The following is a 27,101-nucleotide window of genomic DNA, read 5'->3' as shown; positions in this document are numbered from 1 at the left end:
AAGCAGAGTTAGCAAACTTACTCTATCCAGGGAGACGGTCTTGGTTATGACACCAGTGGACATGGGAGGTTGCGCTTTTTTATGTTACTTTTGTACTTTAAGGTAAGCATAAATATTTCTTTTATTTTTACCATTTGAAGTTGATGACAGTTTTGTTTATGAATGATTAAACATTTTCTAAAACTCATTATGAAGTATTCGGCGTGTGTTGAATGTATTTAATTTTATTTATGGGATCATGGTTAGAATCATAGAATCCCTACAGTGAAGAGGGAGGCCATTTGGCCCATCGAGCCTGCACCGACAACAATCCCACCCAGGCCCTATCCCGTAACCCCATGTATTTACCCTGCTACTCCCCCGACATTAAGGGTCAATTTTGCATGGCCAATCCATCTAACCAAAACATCTTTGGACTGTGGGAGGAAACCAGAGCACCCGGAGGAAACCCACGCAGACACAGGGAGAACGTGCAAACTCCACACAGACAGTCACCCAAGGTGGGAATCGAACCCGACTCATTGTGTACGTGTCCAATTTCAATCTTGCGGTCCACTGAGATGAAGGCGGCCCACTCACTAACCTAGATTGCCTATCACAGATCCAGAGACTGCTTCTAAAAAGTGACATGCAATGAGGATAATGTTTAGGCAGTAGTGAAGAGTGTGCTGCTATCCAACTCCATTAACGGCCTCTTTTCATGCAGTAAGAATGGCCACTAAATCGATGTATTTAATCATAGAAACCCTACAGTGGCAGAAAGAAGCCATTTGGCCCATCGAGTCTGCACCGACCACAATCCCACCCAGGCCGTACCCCCATATCCCTACATGTTTACCCGCTAATCCATCTAATCTACGCACTTTATGTTAGTCAATGTTTGATAAGTTCTTCACCCTAAAGTTAATTTTCACACTGCGATATTTTAGCACACTGCTTGATAAACTCATGTTAAATCACAGTTTCTCTGCCTGTGTTATTCAGTATGTTAACCACGTGGTTAATTGGGACTCGGAGGAGGCAGATTGAAAATGAGTAATAGGTACTGTCGTTGGACATGTGGTCTCAACACTTGTAATGTCACTGTTGTGCATTTGTATTTCACATTTCGTGTGTTTTTGTTGGCAAAATGATGAACTGAAAAACAAAGTATGCTTTTTGATTAATCTGAGTGATTCACTTCCTGGGTGATAGAAGAAAGACTTGCATTTGTATAGCATCTTTCACAACCTCAGGATGTCCCAAAGCAAATTAATTACTTTAGAAGTGCAGATATTGGAATGGAGGCAACCTGGCAGCTAATGGTGCCCCACAAGGCTGTGTTCTCAGCCCCCTACTATACTCCTTATACACCTGTGACTGTGCGGCCAAATTCCCCTCCAATTCAATTTTCAAGTTTGCTGATGACACCACCGTGGTGGGTCGGATCTCACACAATGATGAGACAGAGTACAGGAATGAGATAGAGAATCTGGTGAACTAGTGCGGCAACAATAATCTCTCCCTCAATGTCAACAAAACGAAGGAGATTGTCATCGACTTCAGGAAGCGTAAAGGTGAACATGCCCCTGTCTACGTCAATGGGGACGAAGTAGAAAGGGTCAAGAGCTTCAAGTTTTTAGGTGTCCAGATCACCAACAACCTGTCCTGGTCCCCCCATGCCGACACTATAGTTAAGAAAGCCCACCGACACCTCTACTTTCTCAGAAGACTAAAGAAATTTGGCATGTCAGCTACGACTCTCACCAGCTTTTACAGATGCACGATAGAAAGCATTCTTTCTGGTTGTATCACAGCTTGGTATGGCTCCTGCTCTGCCCAAGACCGCAACGACCTACAAAAGGTCGTGAATGTAGCCCAATCCATCACGCAAACCAGCCTTCCATCCATTGACTCTGTCTACACATCCCGCTGCCTCGGCAAAACAGCCAGCACAATTAAGGACCCCACGCACCCTGAACTTTCTCTCTTCCACCTTCTTCCTTCGGAAAAAAGATACAAAAGTCTGAGGTCACGTACCAACCGACTCAAGAACAGCTTCTTCCCTGCTGTTGTCATTTGAATGGACTTACCTTGCATTGAGTTGATCCTTCTCTACACCCGAGCTATGACTGTAACACTACATTCTGCACTCTCTCGTTTCCTTCTCTATGAACAGTATGCTTTGTCTGTATAGCGTGCAAGAAACAATACTTTTCACTTATGTTAATACATGTGACAATAATAAATCAAATTGCTGATTGTGGGAGCTTGCTGTGCACAATGTGATAATGGCCAGATAAGCTGTGTTTTGTAATGTTTATTGTAAATATCATAAAGAATACCAAAATAGTGCTATGTGATCTTTCACATCCACCAGAAAGAGTAACTAGGACCAAGCTTTAACATGCCAGCCAAAAGATAAGGGGGCGGGGGCAATCTTAAGAAAAAAATTCGAAGTCCAGGATGAGCTTGAAAACAGGAGAGTTTCTGATCCGTTTTTTGGGCGAGTCCAAATTTGCTATCTTATCCACTTAGAGTGGAAAGAAACCTCAAAAATGGTTTCTCGTCTATAGGGGGAGGAAGTTGGGCTTAAATCACTCGAATGCTGGCTGAGAGCAGCAGAGAGTGCTATTGAGCATGTGCATGTCTCTGGCAGCAGAGACCTGTCACTCAGCCTCACAGATCGCAACCCTCAGCTACCGTGGGGGCCCGGCGGCCTATCGCAATACCCCCCATCTGCTCGGACCGAACTAATAAGAACATAAGAACTAGGAGCAGGAGTAGGCCATCTGGCCCCTCGAGCCTGCTCCACCATTCAATAAGATCATGGCTGATCTTTTCGTGGACTCAGCTCCACTTACCCACCTGCTCACCATAACCCTTAATTCCTTTACTGTTCAAAAATTTATCTATCCTTGCCTTAAAAACATTCAATGAGGTAGCCTCAACTGCTTCACTGGGCAGGGAATTCCACAGATTTGTGTGAAGAAGTTCCTCCTCAACTCAGTCCTAAATCTGCTTCCCCTTATTTTGAGGCCATGCCCCCTAGTTCTAGTTTCACCCGCCAATGGAAACAACTTCCCTGCTTCTATCTTATATATTCCCTTCATAATCTTATATGTTTCTATAAGATCTCCCCTCATTCTTCTCGATTCCAATGAGTATAGCCCCAGTCTACTCAGTCTCTCCTCATAAGCCAACCCTCTCAACTCCAGAATCAACCTAGTGAATCTCCTCTGCACCCCTTCCAGTGCTAGTATATCCTTTCTCAAGTAAGGGCACCAAAACTGTACACAGTACTCCAGGTGTGGCCTCACCAGCAGCTTATACAGCTGCAACATAACCTCGCTGTTTTTAAACTCCATCCCTCTAGCAATGAAGGACAACATTCCATTTGCCTTCTTAATTACCTGCTGCACTTGCAAACCAACTCCTTGAGATTCCTGCACAAGGACACCCAGGTCCCTCTGCACAGCAGCATGCTGCAATTTTTTACCATTTAAATAATAGTCCATTTTGCTGTTATTCCTACCAAAATGGATGACCTCACATTTACTAACATTGTACTCCATTTGCCAGATCCTCGCCCACTCACTTAGACTATCTATACCTCTTTGCAGATTTTCAGTGTCCTCTGCACACTTTGTTCTTCCACCCACCTTAGTGTCATCTGCGAATTTTGAGGACGACACTTGGTCCCCAACTCCAAATAATCTATGTAAATTGAAAACAAGTGTGGTCCCAACACTGATCTCTGAGGCACACCACTCATCATTGATTGCCAACCAGAAAAACACCCATTTACCCCCACTCTTTGCTTTCTGTTAGTTAACCAATCCTCTATCCATGCTAATACATTACCCGTAATACCGTGCACCTTTATCTTATGTAGCAGTCTTTGGTGCGGCACCTTGTCAAATGCCTTCTGGAAATCCAGATACACCACATCCACAGGTTCCCCATTGTCCACTGCACATGCAATGTTCTCAAAGATCTACCCCGCGACCTCGCCTGCCCAGACAGATCTACCCCGTGATCTCCCTCCTCCCACCGATCCCTAATGCAGAGTGTGCAGTGGTCCCCCCACCACCACCGACCGACTGCCCCCAATCAAGCTCCGCCCCCATAGTAGACTCCACCTCCAGGAGGCCCCCCTCAAGCCCAGATCCATTGGCACTGCCAGGGTGTGAGGCTGGCACTGCCCAAGGGGCACGCCCCCCCCTTGCCTCTGCCCTCCCCGGGGGGCCTCAATGGCGTCCGGTTCTACCGATGGGACCATCACATCTGGGCCCCATTGCTGGGAAGCAGCTGTGATTCTCGCCAGAGAGAATCTCTCCTGGCGAGGCCACAGAGGCAAGTGAGCCCGGGCAGTAACATCCCGGGCTCACTAAACATGTGATCTATATTTGCAAATTAAATTTAAATAATTTATGCAGCCTCGTGCCAGAAATGGGCATGAGGCTGACCGTGCCGGATATTTCGGTGCCGGTAAAATTGCGAGTGGCAGGAAATAGGACGCAAACCTAATTTCTCGGCACTCGCGTGATCGTACCTGATCGTCCCCAACATCTCAGACAGTGCAGCATTCCCTTAGCACTGCACTGGAATGTCAGCCTGGATTATTGTATGTAAATCCTGAAGTGTGACTTGTACCCAAAACCACCTGACTCCAAGGGTTGGATTTTATGTACTCCCGCTGGGCGGGTTTTTCATTGGAGGGCATGTAAAACAGGGCGGGCCCTCAGCCCAACACCTTTCTGTTAATGTTGAATTTTGTTGCAATGAAATGCAAGCTTTAAATTGGTAATTAAGCACATGCTTAGAAAAAGAATTGAGGGTCCATTGAGCTCGTTAACAAGCCAATGACCCTGATAATACACTGCACATGCCATAATGTGCAGACAGGCGGGCAGGAATGGGAAAACCAATTTTAAAATAAATTTTGAAAAGGGTGGGAAGGAAGGGACGGGTACTATCTTCAGAAGGTGCTCTCTGTACATTGGCAACAACTCCCCTTTCCTTTCTATCTGCCTGATTTCTAAAACCCAGCCTCCCAGTCCTCTATTGGGAAGGCAAGGGCGTAGTGGTATTATCGCTAGAATATTAATCCAGAAACTCAGCTAATGTTCTGGGGACCCGGGTTCGAATCCCGCCACGGCAGATGGTGGAATTTGAATTCAATAAAAATATCTGGAATTAAGAAGCTGCTGATAACCATGAAACCATTGTCGGAAAAATCCATCTGGTTCAAAGTCCAAAGATGTGCGGGTTAGGTTGATTGGCCAGGTTAAAAATTGCCCCTTAGAGTCCTGAGATGCGTAGGTTAGAGGGATTAGTGGGTAAAATATGTGGGGGTAGGGCCTGGGTGGGATTGTGGTCGGTGTAGACTCGATGGGCCAAATGGCCTCCTTCTGCACTGTAGGGTTTCTATGATTTCTATGATTTCACTAATGTCCTTTAGGGAAGGAAATCTGCCGTTCTTACCTGGTCTGGCCTACACGTGACTCCAGAGTCACAGCAATGTGGTTGACTCTCAACTGCCCTCAGGCAACTAGGGATGGGTAATAAATGCTGGCCAGCCAGCGATGCCCACATCCCACGAATGAATATTAAAAATAAAGAACATCTCCCACAGCTGGCCAGACCCTCCCCGCTCAAGACCCCAGACTTAGCCCACTCCAGCATCTATTGGGACAGGTTGCAGTCCCGACTACTGAGCTCGTGGTACTGCCGGGACTGCTGGAACTGCCAGCCAGAGGGTGGACTCACCCCAGCGAGGGGTGTAAGTCCCAATGTAGCCCGCCTGCAGCATATTATGGATGCAGGGTAGGCTCACATGGACTGAGACGATTTCGAGACGATTTTCCTTTTGGAGGGGGTGGGGGGGAAAACCATCTGCACCCCACACCCCAACAAGACAAGAATCCGTAAAATGCAGTCCCTTGACAAGAATGGATACCAACTGATCAACAGCTGACAAATAAAGAGTGGTAGTTGTTAATTAAGTAAATATACACGTGAGCTGTGTTTACCTATGATGTTAATAGACATGTAAGGCATTTTCTACTAAAATTAGTACCTGTGACTGAAACAGTGCCATCACAGACATACATGTGGCTCACTCTGCAATTTCTACTGGACAGTGCTGCTCTACTTTAACCCAATCACTAACTCGTTTAAAATGAATGATTTTAAAGTACAGAAGAAATTAAATTCTCATGAAACACTGCCTCCAGTAGGGGGAAGAAAGATGTGAAAATCTCAGCCATCATTTCTCCAACACAGACCTGTCCATTTATTTAAGCAAAATGGAATAACCTATCAAGAGTACTAACTGCAGAACCATTACAGATATGGATCTATGAAAACTGAAAATAATCTCGACCATTTCCAGAAGCAAGTTGGTTTACATGCTGTCCACATTATTCGTAATGTAAGCATTAAATTTAAAAATCCATTTTCAAATTGCTACTAATCTAGCCAAACAGTAGCAATATGTTGGATGGCTACATGGTTTAATACCAGCACACTACACATATTAATACACATTCTTACATTTCCTAATAGACTTTCTGTGCAGCACATGTCATCTATGACATATACACAAAATGTAAAATCTCCTGATCTGAACACATAATGACAGGACTGAATAATTAATCCAAAAGGAGATTTGTTTATACGGTACTTACAGCTTAAATCAACAGCTTTAGGATTGCAGGGTTTCCTTTAATCTGAAACCATTACTGCAAAGTGTAGACTTTGCTTAAAAAATTATACTGTAAAAATTTGACTTGATAAGCTTTTTACAATGGATGTGAATGCCTATGGGGGAAAGCTTATTCCCAAACTCATTTGTATTCAGGCTCCATATAGACCTGCAGTCTCCCTTTTACAATGATGTACTTGCCAACTTAAGGTCAATATTATAAATTCAAAATTGACTACTGCACCTTGCTATATCTGGGAGTATGGGCTGAATTGGAAAGCAGATGAGTCAATAAGGAGATTATTCTAAAATTTAAATAATATGGTAATTAAAAAAAATAAGGTATCAAGTTAAACAACTGCAGTAATAAAACCATATAGAAAAATGAGCGATTAGAACTGTAGGTTTTTGAATACTTTAAACTGTGTTATTGGAGGCTTTTTAAAAAATGAGTTATTTTCAAGCAGTTTTGCATTCCTCCATTTTTTTTTGTCATCCTCCAGTCTTCCTACCCCATGGCTGAGAATGCAGGTAGGCAACCTTGGTCTGTACTTCAACGAATGCTGCTTTAAACTGACTACAAGCGGCAGGCTAAGAGTAACCACACAGCTAAATTTACACCAAATTTCCTTCTGCCTATCTTGTGCTTGGCGGTTAGTTACAGGGGCACAACCTGGTGATGTGTGGAAGGAGAACCTGTGTCACTACCTGTCCCCCTCACCCCGGTGCAGTGTGTTGGGTTCTCCAGTACAGTGCTCCTGAAGTGTTGGTGGAGGATCTTCTGTTCCCGGCTAAGTGAAGCTGAGAATGGCAAGCTGCTGGTGAAAATTGATGTGGAGATGTCGGTGTTGGACTGGGGTGAACACAGTAAGAAGTCTTACAACACCAGGTTAAAGTCCAACAGGTTTATTTGGTAGCAAAAGCCACAAGCTTTTAGAGCGCTGCTCCTTCGTCAGGTAAGTGGGAGTTCTGTTCACAAACAGGGCATATAAAGACACAAACTCAATTTACAAAATAATCGTTGAAATGCGAGTCTTTACAGGAAATCAAGTCTTAAAGGTACAGACAATGTGAGCGGAGAGAGGGTTAAGCACAGGTTAAAGAGATGTGTATTGTCTCCAGCCGGGACAGTTAGTGAGATTTTGTAAGCCCAGGCAAGTCATGGGGGTTACAGATAGTGTGACATGAAACCAAGATCCCGGTTGAAGCCGTCCTCATGTGTGCGGAACTTGGCTATCAGTCTCTGCTCAGCGATTCTGCGTTGTCGTTGTCGTACACGTACACTCTTAGATTCATGTTAAACTAAGGCGTTTGCATGTATGTGGGTTTTTGGTTTCAGTTCAAACTATGGCTCTATTGTGCTTGGAGAGTTTTGATATGCAAGGTAAACAAGAGCATTGCAGAAAGATTGAGCTGTTGCTTAGTAACCAGGGGCATCTTTAGGAAAGGAAGGCTTTTTGAGTTTAGTTTTAGCTGAATTCATAGCAGATGGAGCTAGGAATCAGGGTGGGTAAGTCTGTGCAAGTGAGTCTTTGTGAGTGGATGGGCGAGTCTGTGTGTGAGTGGGTGAGAAGAAGAATGCTGAGACTGGGAGAGAGTTGGGCACACACACACTCATCCCATCTTCCTCCCTCCCAAATATCAACAAAGCAGGCGGAGAGAGGAGAAAAACCCAGGCTGAAAGCCAACCCGCTTCTGACCCCTAATTTTGTATGAATTCTGCTGAGGCCACTCGCTGTGTGCCACCAGGGGTGAACACAAGGTCAGTGTTAGTTAAACCCAATGCCTTAGCTCGGTCCCAGTCGCCGCCCCTTTTCAGGTGATCAGGAATTGGAGTCTAGTTCGCATCTTTATCTCCGCTTAAGTAGGTTTTATTGGTTAATTCTGTTGCTTGGCACTTTTTAAGGGTCACTTTTATTAATTGCACTTTAAAAACAATATTAATTTATTGCTTTGACATTGATTTTGTAATTTGAAATTCATGTTTAATGTTGTGTCAAACATTAGCTGTCTGAAATTTGCTTATTGACCCCTTGAGTGAAAAGAAAATTGAAATGTAGCCCCTACAAAGATTGGACAAGCATGGTTTATCATTTCTAACAGTGCTGGGTACTGCATTGGAATCTCAACCCAGATTATGTGCTGAGCTCAAGGATTGCCGTTTATGTAGTAAAACATCCCAAGGTACTTCACAGGAGGTGGTGCCAGATAACATGGACTTTAGCAAGGCCTTTGACAAGGTACCGCATGGTAGGTTGTTGCATAAGGTTAAATCTCACGGGATCCAGGATGAGGTATCTAAATGGATACAAAATTGGCTTCTTGACAGAAGCCAGAGGGTGGCTGTAGAGAGTTGTTTTTCAAACTGGAGGCTTGTGACCAGCGGTGTGCCTCAGGGATCAGTGCTGTGTCCACTGTTATTTGTCATTTATATTAATGATTTGGATGAGAATATAGGAGGCATGGTTAGTAAGTTTGCAGATGACACTAAGATTGGTGGCATAGTGGACAGTGAAGAAAGTTATCTCCAATTGCAACGGGATCTTGATCAATTGGGCCAGTGGGCTGACAAATGGCAGATGGAGTTAGACAAATGTGAGGTGATGCATTTTGGTAGATTGAACCAGGGCAGGACTTACTCAGTTAATGGTAGGGCATTGGGGAGAGTTACAGAACAAAGAGATCTAGGGGTACATGTTCATAGCTCCTTGAAAGTGGAGTCGCAGGTGGACAGAGTGGCGAAGAAGGCATTCGGCATGCTTGGTTTCATCGGTCAGAACATTGAGTGCAGCAGTTGGAATGTCTTGTTGAAGTTGTACAGGACATTGGTAAGGCCACACTTGGAATACTGTGTGCAGTTCTGATCACCCTATTATAGAAAGGATATTATCAAACTAGAAAGAGTGCAGAAAAGATTTACTAGGATGCTACCGGACCTTGATGGATTGAGCTATGAGAGGCTGGATAGACTGGGACTTTTTTCTCTGGAGCGTAGGAGGCTGAGGGGTGATCTTACAGAGGTCTATAAAATAATGAGGGGCATAGATCAGCTAAATAGTCAATATCTTTTTCCAAAGGTAGGGGAGTCTAAAACTAGAGAGCATAGGTTTAAGGTGAGAGGGGAGAGATACAAAAGTGTCCAGAGGGGCAATTCTTTTCACACAGACGGTGGTGAGTGTCTGGAACAAGCTGCAGGGGTAGTAGTAGAGGCGGGTACAATTTTGTCTTTTAAAAAGCATTTAGATAGTTACATGGGTACGATGGGTATAGAGGAATATGGGCCAAATGTGGGCAATTGGGATTTTAAAAAAAAGGGCGGTATGGACAAGTTGGGCCGAAGAGCCTGTTTCCATGCTGTAAACCTCTATGATTCTAACTGGCAAATGTTACACCCTTGTTCAAAAATAGTGTAAGGATTAACCCAGCAACTACAGGCCATTCAGTCTAACCTTGGTGGTGGAAAAGTTTGCAGAGACTGTTATCTGGAACACAATTAAGTCACTTGGACATGTGCGAATTTACTAGGGAAAGTCAGCACACATCTGTTAAAGGCAAATCATATTTAACTACCTTGACTGAGTTATTTGGTGCAGTTGGTAACATGCTTATCTCTGAATCACAAGATTCCAGATTCAAAACCCACTCCAGTGAGTGCAAAAATCAAGGCTGACACTCCAGTACAGTATGGAGGGAATGCTGCACTGGTGGAGGCACTGTCTTTGGGGTTTAAAGGTTGTGAGAGCAGCTCATCTTGTCACAGGGGAGACAGTAGGGCCTTGATAACATCACTGGTTTAGTAACCAAGAGACCAGCTAATTCTCTGGGGACATGAGTTTGAATCTCATGGCAGCTGGTGGAATTTAATCGAGGGTGGGCAGGGATGTACTCGTGTGTGCAGGACACAATTTCAAAATTTGCAAAAGACAAAACGCAAAAGCACTGTGAAGAGGATAGTGGTAGACTTCAAAATGCTATACGTCTCAGTGGTGGAATGGACCACACATGGTAGAGAAGTGTGAGGCTGGATATTTTGAAATCAAGAATGAGGAGAAGCAATATAAAACAAATGGCACAACTTTAAAAGAAAGAGTGAGACCTGGGAGATATATGCGCAAAATCATTCAAGGTGACAGGACAGGCTGAGAAAGTGGCTAGAAAGGAATACGGATCCTTAGCTTTATGAACACAGGCACAAAGTACCAAAGGAAGGAAGCTGTGTTGAATCATTATAAAATTCTGGCTGGTCTCAGCTGGAGCAATGTGTCTAATTCTGGATAAGAGTTTTAACAACACCCCAGGTTAAAATCCAACAGGTTTATTTGGTAGCAAATACCATTAGCTTTCGGAGCGCTGCTGACGAAGGAGCAGCGCTCCGAAAGCTAATGGTATTTGCTACCAAATAAACCTGTTGGACTTTAACCTGGTGTTGTTAAAACTCTTACTGTGTTCAGCCCAGTCCAACGCCGGCATCTCCACATCATGACCACCATCTAATTCTGGGGACAGCACTTCAGGAAGGATGTGAATGTTTTAGAGAATGGTTCCAGGAGTTAAAGGCTTCTGTTTTGTGGAAAGATAGGAGAAACTGGGACTATTCCCTTTAGAGAATAGTTGAAAGGATATCTGATAGATGTGTTCAAAATCATTTGGAATCTGGACAGTAAATTCACAGAAACCGTTCCAATTGGCGGAAGAATCAAGAACGAGAGGACCCTGATTTAAGATGACTGGAAAATAGCTGAATGAAGAAAATCCTTTAACATAACAAGTGGTTTGAATCTGCTGACAGTTTGGTGGAAGGCAGACATAATCATGGCTTTCAAAAGGGAATTGGTTAAGCACCTAAAGAGAAAATATTAGCAGGGCTCGGGGGGGGGGGGGGAAATTCTCCTGCACCCCCACAGGTGGATTCAGTGGTGGGCAAGGGGTGAGAATTTGTCAGGAGGCCCAAGTATCAGGTTTATGCCAGCGTGAATGTCCCATGTGAGCTTCTGCTGGTGCCTGCCATGGCACATCAGGAAATCAGCTGGTGGCTGGCGTGAAGCTATGCACCCCACTAATGGGGTGTCGATGAAAACCCAACCAATATCTGACCAGATGGCCTCCTGCACTGTAGGGATTCTACAATTGATGTACCTAAAAATAACTTGGGGCTCCACATTAGTGGGTAGTGCTGGGAAGCAAGGCATAGTGGCGAAACATATTTCAGCACAAAAGCGACTTGATTTTGCAACATGTCTGGATTATAAATAACTGGGCTGATGGTGTTGGAAGAGGAGGAAGTATTTCTCGATGTGCCTATTAACCACAAACCCAATGCTTTGCAAGATTATTTTGTGAATTGTCAAAAAGTAATGGACATTCCATCAAGAAATGTAATAGATTTTTAGTTTCTAACAAGTGCAAAGGATTATGCTGAACTGTTACAGAATTCAATCACATCTTCCCTTCACAATGGTTCCGATTTGTCTGGCTCAAGACACATTCAAACAAGAGTCAAGAAGTTGTGAACAGGAGAAAAAGTCACAAAGAATCCATTCTGCTTTTCATTCATCATCAACACTCATGCATATAATGATCAAACCTTGAAGTCCGCCGACATTATAATGTAAATCTTCACTTTCAAAAGTCCAGCTAAGCAACATTTGTTTTTATAAATTTCTTGTTCCATGTTGGTATGAGCTGCTTAAATCTGCTATGGATATGAGTGGCAAAGTGTATTAGAATAGGTACAGTCAAGTACATTTATTGCTCCAAATTTTGTGAACAGTATGGAAAAACTTATTTTTATCAGAAGTCTTTCATATGACAATCCTTTCCCAGGACCCGATCTGAAATGTGATTTATTCCAAGGAGGAAGTTAAGCTGCAATGTAGTGAGAACTATTTTAAGTATGCTGAGCTTGTAATAATGTAGTTCATCTTTATATTCTAGTAATTTGCAAAGTCTCAAATATGGGTTTCCTGCACTTTTGCATTACTAACATCAAGGCAGTCAATAGCTATGTAACATGCACATTGATCAGGATGGGTTGCTGCCTTACCTGTGTATTCATCTCATCATAGAATCCCGACACTGCAGAAGGAGGCCATTCGGCCCATCGAGCCCGGACGGACAACAATCCCACCCAGGCCCTAGCCCTGTAACCCCACATATTTACTCTGCTAATCCCCCTGACACTAAGGGGCAATTTAGCATGGCCAATCTACCTAACCTGGACATCTTTGGAGAGTGGGAGGAAACTGGAGCATCTGGTAGAAACCCACGCAAACACGGGGAGAACGTGCAAATTCCACAGACAGTCACCTGAGGCTGGAATTGAACCCGGGTCCCTGGCGCTGTGAGGCAGCAGTGCTAACCACTGTGCCACCCTGGTGATGTCTATATTTTTTTCCAAAATGGTAAAAATATGAACAATGAATTATCAGAGGACTCTATATTACCGGTAATGCACAAACTTCTAGTGAGGGAACAATGTGGGGTGCATGATGATGGTGATATTGAGGTACCCAAAAATAACTTGAGATCCCACATAACTTTGGAAATTCAAACCTTGACCATGCAATTATTCCACACAGAAAAACACAAGTTGATGGCTCTGACAAATTATCACATCCCCCCAAGTAACAGGTAAATATTTCAGTCTGTAGTATTACAAGAAATCATTCCGTCCATTCCGTTTGGCTCTTAACATCCGCAGTCAGACTTGGCAGCCCTCAACTGTAGATTCCTTCTGTTGGTATTCTCCTATGATTTGGATTCTGTCAGTCAGTGCTGTTCATACATAATAGGGGCAATAACCTTCACTGCATGAAGAGAGCAGAAGTCTTTTAAATGAGGGAGGGGAGTGCATGTTTTTGTGACAAAAATAAAGTATACTCCATGCTCTGTATTCCATGCATTTTAAATAGTTGCAGTAAGTGTATGATTCTGTGCTGAGTTTTATTTGACTGCGATAATGATCAGTTCTACAGTACACTCATTACTACTACCATACAGATTTTTGGGTTTAATAGTTTGCAGCAAGTTTATTTCCCGCAGTCTGAAAAGCTCGTCCTCATTTCTATTAAAAAAACCTCCTCCAGAAATTGAGCTATACAACTGGCTGTCCATCAGCTTGAGACACAAGCATTAGCACAGATGAAGGTTGCTTTTCATATTGTAGTCAAGTTCGTTAAGGCATCATTAAAGTCCCATTCTGCAGCGACATGCACAAATAAGAGCCTGTGAAACAGAAATGCCATTCACCCAGTCAAGATCTCCATTACGTACACTAATGAGGCAGAGAACAGGCACAAATCCAGTTTCATTCTCCCGGGGCCTTGCACTAAATGGAGACAACACAGAGGATGGTATTAGAACTATCCTTTTTTTTTAAAAGGAAAAGAGTGGAATATAATCCAGGTCTCCTGTGTTTTCACAGACTTCATTGTTATCGATCAAAATGCTGTTGTTTGCTTTTAGCTGTGTGCACCTAAAATGCCATACACATACAAATACAGTTGCTGGTGTGTGTCATGAATGCACAATAGCTGCGTCTGAATTTCTGGCGCTTTCATCAAAATGGTCAAGATTGTAATTGCTTAATTGTTTACAATACTATCAATCTTTTGGACTGAATATCATAGAAACATAAAATTGTTACTGTACAGAAGAAGTCCATTTGGCCAGTTATGCCTGTGCCCAATCAGCTTGTCTTACTCCCCTAACTTTTTCCCATATATTCCTGCAATTTTATTTCTCTGCAGATAATATTCAATTTGCTTTTGAAAGCCTCAATTGTATTTGCCTCTGCCACACGCGGAACGTTCCAGATCTAAACCACTCGCTGTGTAAAAAAACGGTTTTCCTCATGTCACCTTTGCTTCTTTTGTTAATCACCTTAAATCAATGCCAGCTGGATTTTGACCTTACTGTCAATGGGAACAGTTTCTCCCGATCTACTCAGTCCAGGCCTCTCATGATTTAAAACACCTCTATCAAATCCCTTCTCAACCTTCTTTTGCCTATTTATCTACACAACTAAAGTCACATCTCAGGAACCATTCTTTTAAGTCTTTTCTGCCCCCTCTCCAATGCCAATAATCAAATTATTAATATTTTAAAAAATTAATCAACTTATTGGAGTAGTCATCACAATCTGATAACTATTTCACACCAGCCCAGTGTGAGTACTAACTGTAGATATAAACAAAACTCTCTATAACCTTCAAAATCTAAATCGGGCTATGCTTACATAGTTACAACCTAAGTTTTGCTCTTGTTCTGTATGAAACACTTCTGTACCCACTGACCCAATGGGTGAAAACTTGTGCCCACATTCGTCATTTGTGTGAATGCCGGCAGGGGCTCAAGATCCAGAGTCATAGTTCTTGCCAGTGAGAACGTGACTTCGGATCTTCCCGCCCCTCGCTGGTGACATCATCAGGTTCACGCCCATAGTGGGTATGAATCTGGTTTGCATGCATTTTAATCTTATTTCCCCCCCCACCCGATAGTGACGCCATTCACAACAGGTTCACACAGATGTGAACCTGTTGTGGGGATCTCCCCGGGGGTGCAAAGGTAAATATAGCCCCTGGGGAAGAGGGGCACGGCCTGGCAGTGCCCTGGCAATCCCCCTTGGCACAGGTTGGCTCTAGCAGATTGGCACCATGCCAAGCGGTGGGCCCCAATGGGAGCCTCATGGGGTGGGTGGGGGCGGGGGGTTAATGATGCTGTGCTTATGGGATGAGAGCGGCCCGGCGAGGAGGAGGTACTAGATGCTGGTGAACGCCTGGCCATAGTGGAGGGGTGCCAGCTCTGATTGTGGTGGGGGAAGGGGTTGATAATCATGGGGGCCGGGGGGGGGGGGGAGGTCAGAGTTAGTTTGCTCCGATCGGGGGGGTGTGGTGGGGGGTCCCCCGAGGCCTCAGTGATGGGGTAGGGGGAAGTTTATTGGAGTTTTGATGAGGGTGTGCTTTAAAGATGGGACCCTGATCGCGGAGCAGCTGTGTTTTGCCAGTATTTTTAAGCCCCATCCACTTCTATGATGGCGTGAATCACGCCTTCTTGATTTTGTTTGGCAGAATGTGATAGAATCTGGAAAGAAACACGCTGCTTTTCTCCCAGAAACAACAGTCTGCCATTTTTTGTTAAGATTTCACCCAATTTTAAATTTTTTATCCTTTTGTTTAAAGTATTTCATTTCCTTGCCCGTCCTCTCTTTGTAATCTCCCCAGGTCTATAATTGTCTGAGAATTCTGCATTCTTGTGCACTGCCATTCTCTTCATCCCATATTGTAGCCACATCCTCAGTGTCAAAACTCTGGAATTCTCACTGTAGATAGCTCTGCCTCGCCACCTTCTGGTCTTCCTTTAGGACCCTTCTTAAATCCCTCACTTTGGCTGAACTTTTTGTTATCCCTACTTTGACTTGCTGATCATTTTTGTCTAATTATGCCTCTTTGGTGTTCAGTACATTTTCTGCATTGTAGTTGCTATACAAGGGGAAGTTGTTGTTCTTAGGGCGATGTTACCTCCCACCTTGGAGTAATTTTATTGGTGCACTGAAGCAATTTGTGCTCATATGCACAATATGGTGAGTTGCTGCAGTGCACCTTGTAGATGGTAAACTCTGCTATCACTGTACATTGGTGATGGAAGGAGTGAATGTTGAAGGTGGTGGTTGATGAAGTAGGTTTCTTTGTCCTGCATGGTGTCGAGCTTATTGTTGGAGCTTCACTTATCCAGGCAAGTGAAGAATATTCTATTACCCTTCTGACTTGTGCCTTTTGGATAGTGGACAGGCTTTGGGGAGTCAGGAGGTGAGTTACTTGCCGCAGAATTTCCAGCCTCTGACCTGCTCTTGCAGCCACAGTATTTATTTAGTTCAGGTTGGACTGAAAGTGTTGAGCTACATTCATAACAGACAAGTGCCAGGCAATGACCATCTACAACAAAAGAGAATCTAACCATCTCCCCATGACATTCAATGATATTACCATTACTGAATCCCCCATTATCAAGATCCTGGGGGCTACCATTGACCAAAAACTGAACTGGAACAACCAAATAAATACTGTGGCTGCAAGAGCTGGTCAGAGGCTGGAAATTCTGCAGCAAGTAAATCACCTCCTGATTCCCCAAAGTCTGTCCACTACCCAAAAGACACAAGTCAGAAGGGTGATAGAATATTCTTCACTTGCCTGGTTAAGTGAAGCTCCAACAATACACAAAAAGATCGACACCATGCAGGACAAAGAAACCCACTTGATCAGCACCCCAACCACCACCTTCAACATTCACTCCCTCCATCACCAAATGTACAGTGACAGCAGAGTGTACCATCTACAAGATGCACTGCAGCAATTCACTAAGGCTTTTTTGACAGCACCTTCCAAACCCATAGCCTCGACTATCTGGACGGTCAAGGGCAGTAGGTGCAGTAGGAATACCACCACCTGCTAGTCCAATAGGAGTTCAGTTCTGAAGAATCATATTGGACTTAAAACATTAACTCTGTTTCTCTCTCGAAAGATGTTGCTGGACCTGGGTTTTTCTAGTTCTTTATGTTTTTATTTCAGATCTCCAGCATCCACCATATTTTGTTCTTATAATACCTTTGACAAGATGGCATTACAGTTGTGAGAGCCTTGACACCAAGTGTTGCCATGTTCTTCAAACAAAAGGTTTTCATGCAAGGTGGCACAGTGGTTAGTGGGCGGCACAGTAGCACAGTGGTTAGCACTGCTGCTTCACAGCTCCAGGGTCCCGGGTTCGATTCCCGGCTCGGGTCACTGTCTGTGTGGAGTTTGCACATTCTCCTCGTGTCTGCGTGGGTTTCCTCCGGGTGCTCCGGTTTCCTCCCACAGTCCAAAGATGTGCGGGTTAGGTTGATTGGCCAGGTTAAAAATTGCCCCTTAGAGTCCTGAGATGCGTAGGTTAGTGGGATTAGCGGGTAAATATGTGGGGGTAGGGCCTGGGTGGGATTGTGGTCGGTGCAGACTCGATGGGCCGAATGGCCACCTTCTGCACTGTAGGGTTTCTATGATTCTATGGTTAGCACTGCTGTCTCACAGCTTCAGGGACCCGGATTCAATTCCAGCCTGGGTGACCCTGTGGAGTTTACATATTCTCTCCGTTTCTGCATGTGTTTCCTCCGACAATCCCAAGATGTGCGTGTTGAGTGGATTGGCCATGTTATATTGCCCATTAGTGTCCCAAGGTGTGTAGGTTAGGGGGATTAGCCAAGTGAAATGTGTGGGATTACGGGATATGGCAGGGGAGAGAGCCTGGGTAAGTTACTTTGTCAGAGAGTTGGTGCAGACCTGATGGGCTGAATGGCCTCTTCTACACTGTAGGGATTCTATAACCTTGTCTGCATGTATACACTTCCACCAGAGACCCAAAAATGTTCTCTATCTCTCCTTAGGCAGGGAGCACCACAACCAAATTGTTGCATCTTTGGCACTAGAGAGATCTTGGCACAGGCAGAAGGCAACTGTGGACCTTTTGATCTGCACAGTTTAGCTACTGATTGGATAAGCTTGATAAACCCATTTAGCAGAATCTCTTTTTAACACAATGAAACCTATATTGTAAATATTCTTTGAAGCCCACTAGATGCCATTCACAAGACAGAACGCAGAATAATTTCTCAGCCTTTCTTCCTGAAAATTAAGTAATTAATTGAATGAAAATGCAAATTTATTTGTAAAATTGAAACTCAGTTCCATTTACCAGTGTACGCTGATTTGCTTTAAAGTGCACTATAGTGACAATAGAGAGAAATGTTCCCACATTACAAACTAGCCAATTTATTGTACGTGTGTTATGTATGCTGGGTCATGCCCCTTTAAGAGAATGGAACCTGGGACACAAACTCCACCTTGGGTGGAGCTATCCAAGCCAGGCTTGTGCTGATTGTGCTCCAGAATAGATGGGTTAATAGAGAGTTCTAGTTGGTTTACTCCCACTTACCTCGTGGTCTTTTATTAGACCTCATAATTAATAATGTGCTTGGTTTGTGTGCAAGAATTCAATTGTCCTCGTTAAAATATTAGCCATTAGCTCACAGCAATGAGACAATCATTTTGCAAACTTTGCCTCTTTGTGGCAAGAAATGCAATAATTTTATAGAATGGATTTTCATTTGGAAAATTTTAAAAGCACCATCCAGTCAGATGTAACAAACATCTCCAACTCCAGGATTCCTACTTCTGTAAGTGTCATTGAACACCAATGTGTAAACTGGCCTATATTGGGCTGAGTTGTAACTTGGATGAGGTACTGAAGGGCATATGGAACTATGCTCCAGTAAGGCTGATGCCTACAGGAGTGGAGTAAAAAAATAACCAAAGTTGGTGAATAAAATAAGTGATTCACACCATGTTCTTCTCTACCAACTAATATTTTAAGTTTCAATATATCTGTAACAAAATGCGATCCCAGTATAAAATGTAAGAAAAGGAATTGTTACATAAATGTTTTCTCCCGGGGACAGTAAATTAATTATTACCATGGCATAAAGGTATAAAATTAATTTATTTGTGGACTTTATTTGTTATCTGCTTCTGAGCAGGCTGGGTTTTCTCTGTTATCAAAATGCAGTTTGGTCAATGTTTACAATTTCCTTTCAGTCTCTCTTTTTCTCTCTCTCCGAATCTAATTTTTCTTTCTCTTTGTTTCCCTTTCCTTGCCTGATTTGACTCTAATTCATCCCTCTTCTTTCTCAATCCTTAAATACATGGTCAAAGAGATGCACAGTTTCTACCTCTGCTCACCAAGGTCCTAGATGTCCCAATGCCTTTTCTGTAACATTATCAGCTCACACTCACAACATGTTACAATGCAAAATTATCTGTAGTTTAATGGTGGAGGGAAAATATATAAATAATTGTTAAAATCTCGATAGAGACCAGTAACTTTTTAAAACAAAACAGACTAAATTTAAATTCCTGGTTACTTACTCAGAAAAAAGAAGCCACAAGATTTCATTTTTACTATACAAGAGTCAACAAAGCAAACACTATCTAACCTATGCTGTAACATCTAGAATTAACATGAGTTAAGTATGAATTAAAGGCAAATTGTGGTTGAATATAAACTAAAAATTGACCTTACGTGCCAGATATAACTAAGACAGATCCTAGGAATTGGCTCAACAGTCTATTCAGATTTTAGTGATCATATTCAACCACAAAGTAATTCAAATTCTATCTTCCTCACAAGGAATTTCAGCTCCTCTCCTTCTGATCCCCTGCCGACAGCAGTGCACAACCGCAGGCAAATTCTTTACCACAAATGGCACACAACTGCAGAACATGTTAAACTCACTCTAGATGGCACAGATCCACTACTTTTATCTTCAAGGAACAGAAACAGTTGCAGCAACTAATTCACTTTGCTTATTTTCAGTTTCTGGAACTAGCCTTTTCTTCTTGAGTCTTCTTCAGCATGCCTGTTCTGCTCCAGTGGACTCAACAACTGCCTAGTTTGGACTGATCTGTGTCCTTTTATACCTTTCAACAAGGTTTAGTTTCAATTTCCTAACCACAGCTTGTTTTTGGTTTCCTGAGAAACTAGGAAGTTCAGTTAGGTTTCAAGGTTTGCCTTTTCTGCTTCCGTTTCCCAGTTTAATTTTAAGTTCAGCTTCCATTTTGAATAGGGTTTTCCTGAAAAAAAAATTAAATTAAAAAAATATAGATTCCCTCAAACTAGGACATGTCATGAGTTGCCCTGTCCCAACAAGATCGGGCTCATTATGTTATACTCCCTGTTACATTCATGGTAAAGCATTCTGTGGTTCTTACAACCCTGTGTGAGAAAGATTTTTCTAATGATAATCTTCAGCCTATACACATTTGTTACCGATTAGAAAAAACTCTTTCATCTTGTACTCAAAACCTTGAATAATTTCAGAAACATCTGTTAAATATTGGATAATTCCACAAGCCAGGCCAAAAGTGGTCGAACGATGATACAGTGTTGTTTGTGGGCTAACAAAACAGGAGTGGAATATATTTACGAGCTACTTGGTACTCACCAGAACGACCTGGAAAAGAATGGGCACAACTTGGCTTTCTTCGATTAATCTGGAAAAAAAAATTATTAGCATCACGTTAGCTACAACACAACACACTTGTTTTCATCTTCATTAAAAGCTGCAATATTATTCTTGCTACCGGCACTTAAATGAATGGTTCATGTGAGTGGGCGTGCTGCCAAGATCGATAGGTTAGTGATCCACAACACTGACCCCTGACTAATGCAGTTCGTAATTGAGCTTCCATATACCGAATAAATGTGAGCAATGTCACAGTTTATTGGAAATGACTCACTGCCTGTCTTATTGATCAAAGCTAAGAACTCAAAAACACTTGAATACTTTTCAAGGGATGGGAGCAAACAATATCAGAATGAATAAAAGGTCATACATTGTAAATAAGGTTAAAAAAATCTACATGCTAGACTTTTGCAGCCATTTTACAAAAAAGGTGTAAGATGGAAAACTAACAAGAGACTGGCAACAAACTTAATTTACCGACTTCTCAAAAATACATTTTTTATTGCTGTTTGTGAGGCCTTGCTGTGCTTACACTGCCGATAGGGTCAAAATAATTCTACTGGCTCCAAAATTCTGTAGGATGTCCAGAATTTGTAAAAGGTGCTGCATGATTGCAAGTACTTTCTTTTTTCAACCATCTTCAGCCAAAAGTGCCAAGTGGATGATCCATCTCAGTTTCCTCCTGAGGTCCTCAACATCAGAGACGCCAGTCTTCAGCCAATCGATTCACTCCATATATCAAATCAAGAAATGGTAGAAGGCACTGGATACGGCAAAGGCGATGGGCTCTGAGAACATTCTGGCAATAATACCTAAGACTTGTGCTCCACAACCCCTAGCCAAGCTGTTTCTGTACTGCCGCAATACTGGCTTCTACCTGGCAATGTGGAAAATTGCCCAGATATGTTCTGTCCACAAAAAGCAGAACAAATCCAAACTGGCCAATCACTGTCCCATAAGTCTACTCAGAGCTGAACTCAAGAGGTGAGGTGAGAATGACTACCCTACATCAAGGCTGCCTTTGACCGAATGTGAATGTGGCATCAAGGGGCAAAACTGGAGTCAATGGGAATCAAGGGAGAAATTCTCCAAAGGTTGGAGTCATACCTAGTACAAAGGGAGTTGCATGTGCTTGTTGGCAGTCAATGATCTCAGTCCCAGGGCATCACTGCAAGAGTTCCTCAGTGCAGTATCCAAAGCCTAACCATCTTCAGCTGCTTCATCAATGACCTTTCCTCCGTCATAAGGTCAGAAGTGGAGATATTTGCTGGTGATTGCACAAAATTCAGCATCACTTGCTGAACATGGACATGGGCTACTTCAGTTTCTGAAGAGTAACTGAAATAGTCCATGTCCATGTTCAGCAAGATCTGGACAACATTCAGACTTGAACTGATAAATTGCAAGTACTATTTGTGTCACACAAGTGCCAGGCAATGACTCTCCAACAAGAGAGGATTTAACCATTGCCCCATGACATTCAATGGCATTACCATCACTGAATCCCCCACTATCAACATCCTGGGGGTCACCATTGACCAGAAACTGAACTGAACCATACTGCGGCTACAAAAGCAGGTGAGAGACTGAGAATTCTGCACAAGTAACTCACCTCTCAACTCCCTGGCACCATCTACAAGGCACAAGTCAGAATGAGATGGAATTTTCTACATTTGCCTGGATGAATGCAGCTCCAATAACACTCAAAAAAACTCAACATCATTCAGGACAAAGCAGCCTGCTTAGTGGGAACCCCATCCATCACCTTCAACATTCACTTCCTCAGTATATGCAATCTACAAGATGCACTGCAGCGATTCACCAAGGATCTATCATTAGTTCCTTCTACCACAAAGAAGGACGAGGAAAGATGATGCATGGGAACACCACTACCAACAAGTTTCCCTTCAAGCTACACACCATCTTGACTTGCAACGAGAATACCTTTCCTTTACTGTCGCTGGGTCAAAATCCTGGAACTCCCTTAAAAACAGCACATGGACTGCGGCATTTCAAGAAAGTGGCTCACCAGCAACTTCTTGAAGGCAATAAGGGATGAGCAATAAATACGGGCCTAATCAGATCTTGTGAAGGAATAAAATAAAATGTGGGATTTTGAAAGGTCTAATTCTTCAAGCACTCTTTGTAACCTGCAAAATATGACATTGACAAAGGGAGGAAACAAAATAACAAATAACAAAAAAACAAATAACCTTGGTTTATTTTTTTTTTAAATGAGTTGATTTTTGCCCTTCATTTCTAGAAGGCGGGTCATTGACCATGATCCACTTTTCCCTTCAAAGTAAAGTTAAAGTATATTTATTAGTCACAAGTAAGGCTTATATTAACACTGCAATGGAGTTATTGTGAAATTCCCCTAGACGCCACACTCCGGCACCTGTTTGGGTCAATGCACCTAACCAGCACGTCTTTCAGAATGTGGGAGGAAACCGGAGCACCCGGAGGAAACCCACACAAACACGGGGAGAACGTGCAAACTCCACACAGACAGTGACCCAAGCCGGGAATCGAATCCAGGTCCCTGGCACTGTGAAGCAGCAGCACAACCACTGTGCTACCGTGCCACCCACGATTACCTGGCCAGTTTACATGTGTTAGCGCCGACAGTGAATGGTGACTTGTAGATTTTGAGCTATGCTTATAGAATGTTCAACAAGAATGGGAACCTCAGTGAGGTTTTAACTCTTTAGCCTGGAAACAGTGGAAGGAAGGAAAGAAATAGAGACAGAGAGAGAAAAAGAGTGAGAGAAACAGAGAGAAAGACTTGCATGTATATGGCACTTTTCAGGACCTCAGGACACCCAAAGCACTTTGTGATCAATTAAGTACATCTTTGAAGTGCATCCATTGCTGTAATGTAGGAAATATGGCAAACCATTCTCACACAGCAAGCTCCCACCATCAGCAATGCAATAACAACTAATCTGCTTTTGTGATGTAGGTTGAGGGATAAACATTTAGCAGGGCACTGGGTGAACTCCCCTGCTCTTGTTCGAACAGTATCATGGAATCTTTTACAGCATACAATGTGGACAAGGCTGTAATTGTTAACTCAGCACAGACCAGGCGTCAAATAACTGATCATTTTTATTATAAAATAGCATCTTTATTTCAAAATAAGTATAAAATTATTTGTAAAATTGCTTGAAGAAAAATTGATTATTATGGAACACAATATCAATGAAAGGAAGGCATCATCTCACAACAATAACCCATGCTGTAGATCTTAGATGGGGTTCAGTTTTGAACCTGGACCAGATGCATGATCCTTTCAAATACCTAAAATACAAAATTAATTTGATACATGAAATGGCGCTCATTGTAGGGTCTAATGTTCTCCAAGACATATCCCTCATGATAAGCTTCAGGTTACAAGGTATCTTATCTTTAGAAACAGACTGGTTTAGCACAAGCCAGGTGTAAACTTATTTCATCATTTTTTCTCCATGGGCAGCAGTCATAGGAACACGTTGTCAAATTAAAAGATTCCTGAGCTACAGCGCTCTCTGCTTACTTAATTCCCAGATTTTATTTTGCATTTCCATTTGTCATTATTTACTGACTTGAGTTCAACCAAGAAATGTATTTCTAGAAATAAAGTTTCATTTCAGCTTTCAGTATTTCATTCTAGAAAACTACAACCTGTCCAAATCTTTATTTTGACCAATTTTAAGCTATTATTTCTGATTTTATCTTTTACATAGCATAGAATGATTGGTCACTTTGGGGACTTTCAGCTGTATGGAGGGGGTTCACGTGATGTGAGCATGGGAGCGGCTGTGTTTTGAGGCCTGGCGATATTCATCTTTTAATCCTTCTCTTTATCCTGATGCATGACCTTTAATGAGTTGATTCTGATATATATAATCTGTGCCATGCTTATGAGTGATCCAGGTTAACTGTTTTGAATGCGGGGAGCTAAATTAAGTCAAAGAAATTCTTGTTTGTGTGATGTGGTCAGAGCTCACTTGGGTTGGGCCTGGTTCACGATGGTGGCATTGCTGGTGAGCAGATGGTGCTGTCGGCATCAAGATGAAGACTGCTTTTCTGAGTGAAAATGTGGAAGATGTATTCTGCTCCCCGGCACAGATTAGAAGTGCTCACCATGATGAACTGCAAGATATCCTGCAAGAAATGAATGGTGTGGAGATGATAATCCTTTCAGTTGAGAGGGAGGTTTCCTCGGTGAAGACTAACCTTCAATCCTTGGAAATCCTGCTGCATGGTATGTCGAACATCCTGTTTAAGTCGAGGAGACATGGCTAGTCGAGGATTGTTCCGGGAAGAGGAAGAGCTGCTGTGAGGTTTCTGGCTGACTTTGAGAAAATTGGTTGCCATGCTTTCACAATCTTGATTTTAGGGCTGACCATCTTGAGTCCTGGATATACCTCAATGATCGGCTCATGTTTACGGTTTTTTCTAACTCTGTGGATGGCTGATAATCCTGCAGTTCATCGATAATCCTGAACTTTGTTCCCTTGTGTTTTTCTCCTGATTATGTGATGTCTGTTATCCGGCTAAGGATATGTGTTGAGCACAGAGAATTGGAAGTTTTTTCTTTTCCCTTGTCTCTTATCCTGTAAATTTGGGATCACTTGCTGATGGTTTTTCCACCGGTATGCTCCAGTGATGGGAGTGGTGTTGTGGGTAGGGGCTCACTTCTTTCTTTCTTCTTGTGGGAGAGCGCTCAGAGTAGGCTTTATATCTTACAGGTTGTGTGATACATGTTTAATTGTGTTTTTTAATGTGCTGTAATCCTTGCATTTGCAGAGAAAGAGTGCAATCTTTTGCAGTACTGTTTGCTTTAGTTATGGAAAATATGCTAAGCGCCATAGCAGGGTGGTGGGTAGATGGATAGGTGTAGAGGTGGTTGGTATAGCCTTAAGTCTTCATTTTAGGTGGGGGAAACCCCCCTATTAGAACTATTGGTTTTGTGTAATTCTTTATATTTTGTTAGTTATTCTGGGTCTGAGAAATCCTGTGCTTATCCTATAGTGGTGCAGACAGACTAAATATCCTGGAGTGGACTGGACCTCCTGTTCTTGCTGTTGGCACTTCAGATTGGTTGGAGTAGCGATGTATGATGGTGCACGCCCGAACACGATTGATAGGTCTTTGAGTTTCTATGTTGTTGCTCCATGAAAGGTGTGCACCATAGTGCCATGTTTTCGTGGCCTTATCCTGTTGTCCTGATTCCCCACACTTCTTTTTTGTTATCCTTTCAATATCTGTATAAAAAGCAGTGCTGACCGCAATGGCAGGGATTGTGATGTTTGATTCTTTGAATAACTTGTATTGATCTTTGCTGGTCTTCTCCATGTATATGGGTGAAATGCAGATCATTCTGTACTGTGCTGAATCCTGGGAATTTGTTGCGTATTGTACGGGATATAAAGTTGAAAACTCTCAATAAAAACATTATTTTAAAAAATTTCAGCTGTACATTGTACGACTAGTGAAATATTTAGGGATGATATCCCGTCTCTGAAACATATTCGTGCACTCTTTGTGGTCAATTTCTTTGACTGGAGCACCACAAATTACCAGGTTTGTGGAATTCAGTTTCACAATTTTCCCACGGTGCGATTATTATCCTATCCTCTTTGGCTGATCATTCCTTAGAACACATGCTCTGGAATTCCTCCACCACCCTTCTCCTTGGATTAGATCTCAAACAATGAGACGGAGTACAGGAAAAGAGATAGAGAATCTGGTGAACTGGTGCGAAGACAATAATCTCTCCCTCAATATCAACAAAACAAAGGAGATAGTCATCAACTTCAGGGAGCGTCGTGGAGGACATGCCCCTGTCTACATCAACAGGGACAAAGTGCAAATGGTCGAGAGCTTCAAGTTTCTAGGTGTCCAGATCACCAACACCCTGTCCTGATCCCTCATGCCGATGCTATAGTTAAGAAAGCCCATCAACACCTCTCCTTTCTCAGGAGACCAAGGAAATTTGGCATGTCCGCTACGACTCTCACCAACTTTTACAGATGCACCATAGAAAGCACTCTTTCTGGTTGTATCACAGCTTGGTATGGCTCCTGCTCTGTCCAAGACTGCAAAAAACTACAAAGGGTCGTGAACGAAGCCCAGTCCATCACTCAAACCCATCCATTGACTCTATCTACACTTCCCGCTGCCTCGGAAAAGCAACCAGCATAATCAAGGACTCCACGCACCCCAGACGTACTCTCTTCCATCTTCTTCCATTGGGAAAAAGGTACAAAAGTCTGAGGACACGTACCAATCAACTCAAGAACAGCTTCTTCCCTGCTGCCATCAGACTTTTGAATGAACCTACTTCGTATTAAGTTGATCTTTCTCTACACTGTAGCTATG

At 42.8% G+C, this 27,101-nt stretch overlaps 1 protein-coding gene across 1 annotated transcript in view; it reads right to left on the bottom strand.

Moving 5' to 3' along the window:
* The window catches only part of ulk4 (unc-51 like kinase 4), a 381,891-nt gene that overhangs the window by 124,474 nt on the left and 230,316 nt on the right, over window positions 1-27,101 (bottom strand). Inside the window, exon 31 of the mRNA XM_078229306.1 lies at window positions 20,715-20,763. Within this exon, the coding sequence (XP_078085432.1) occupies window positions 20,715-20,763 (49 nt within the window). The remainder of the gene's footprint in view (window positions 1-20,714; window positions 20,764-27,101) is intronic.

Source organism: Mustelus asterias, chromosome 2, assembly GCF_964213995.1.
Source record: "Mustelus asterias chromosome 2, sMusAst1.hap1.1, whole genome shotgun sequence".
Classification (NCBI taxonomy): Eukaryota; Metazoa; Chordata; class Chondrichthyes; order Carcharhiniformes; family Triakidae; genus Mustelus; species Mustelus asterias.
Note: the sequence above shows the minus strand (reverse complement) of the source record. Positions and strands in the feature narration are given on the sequence as shown.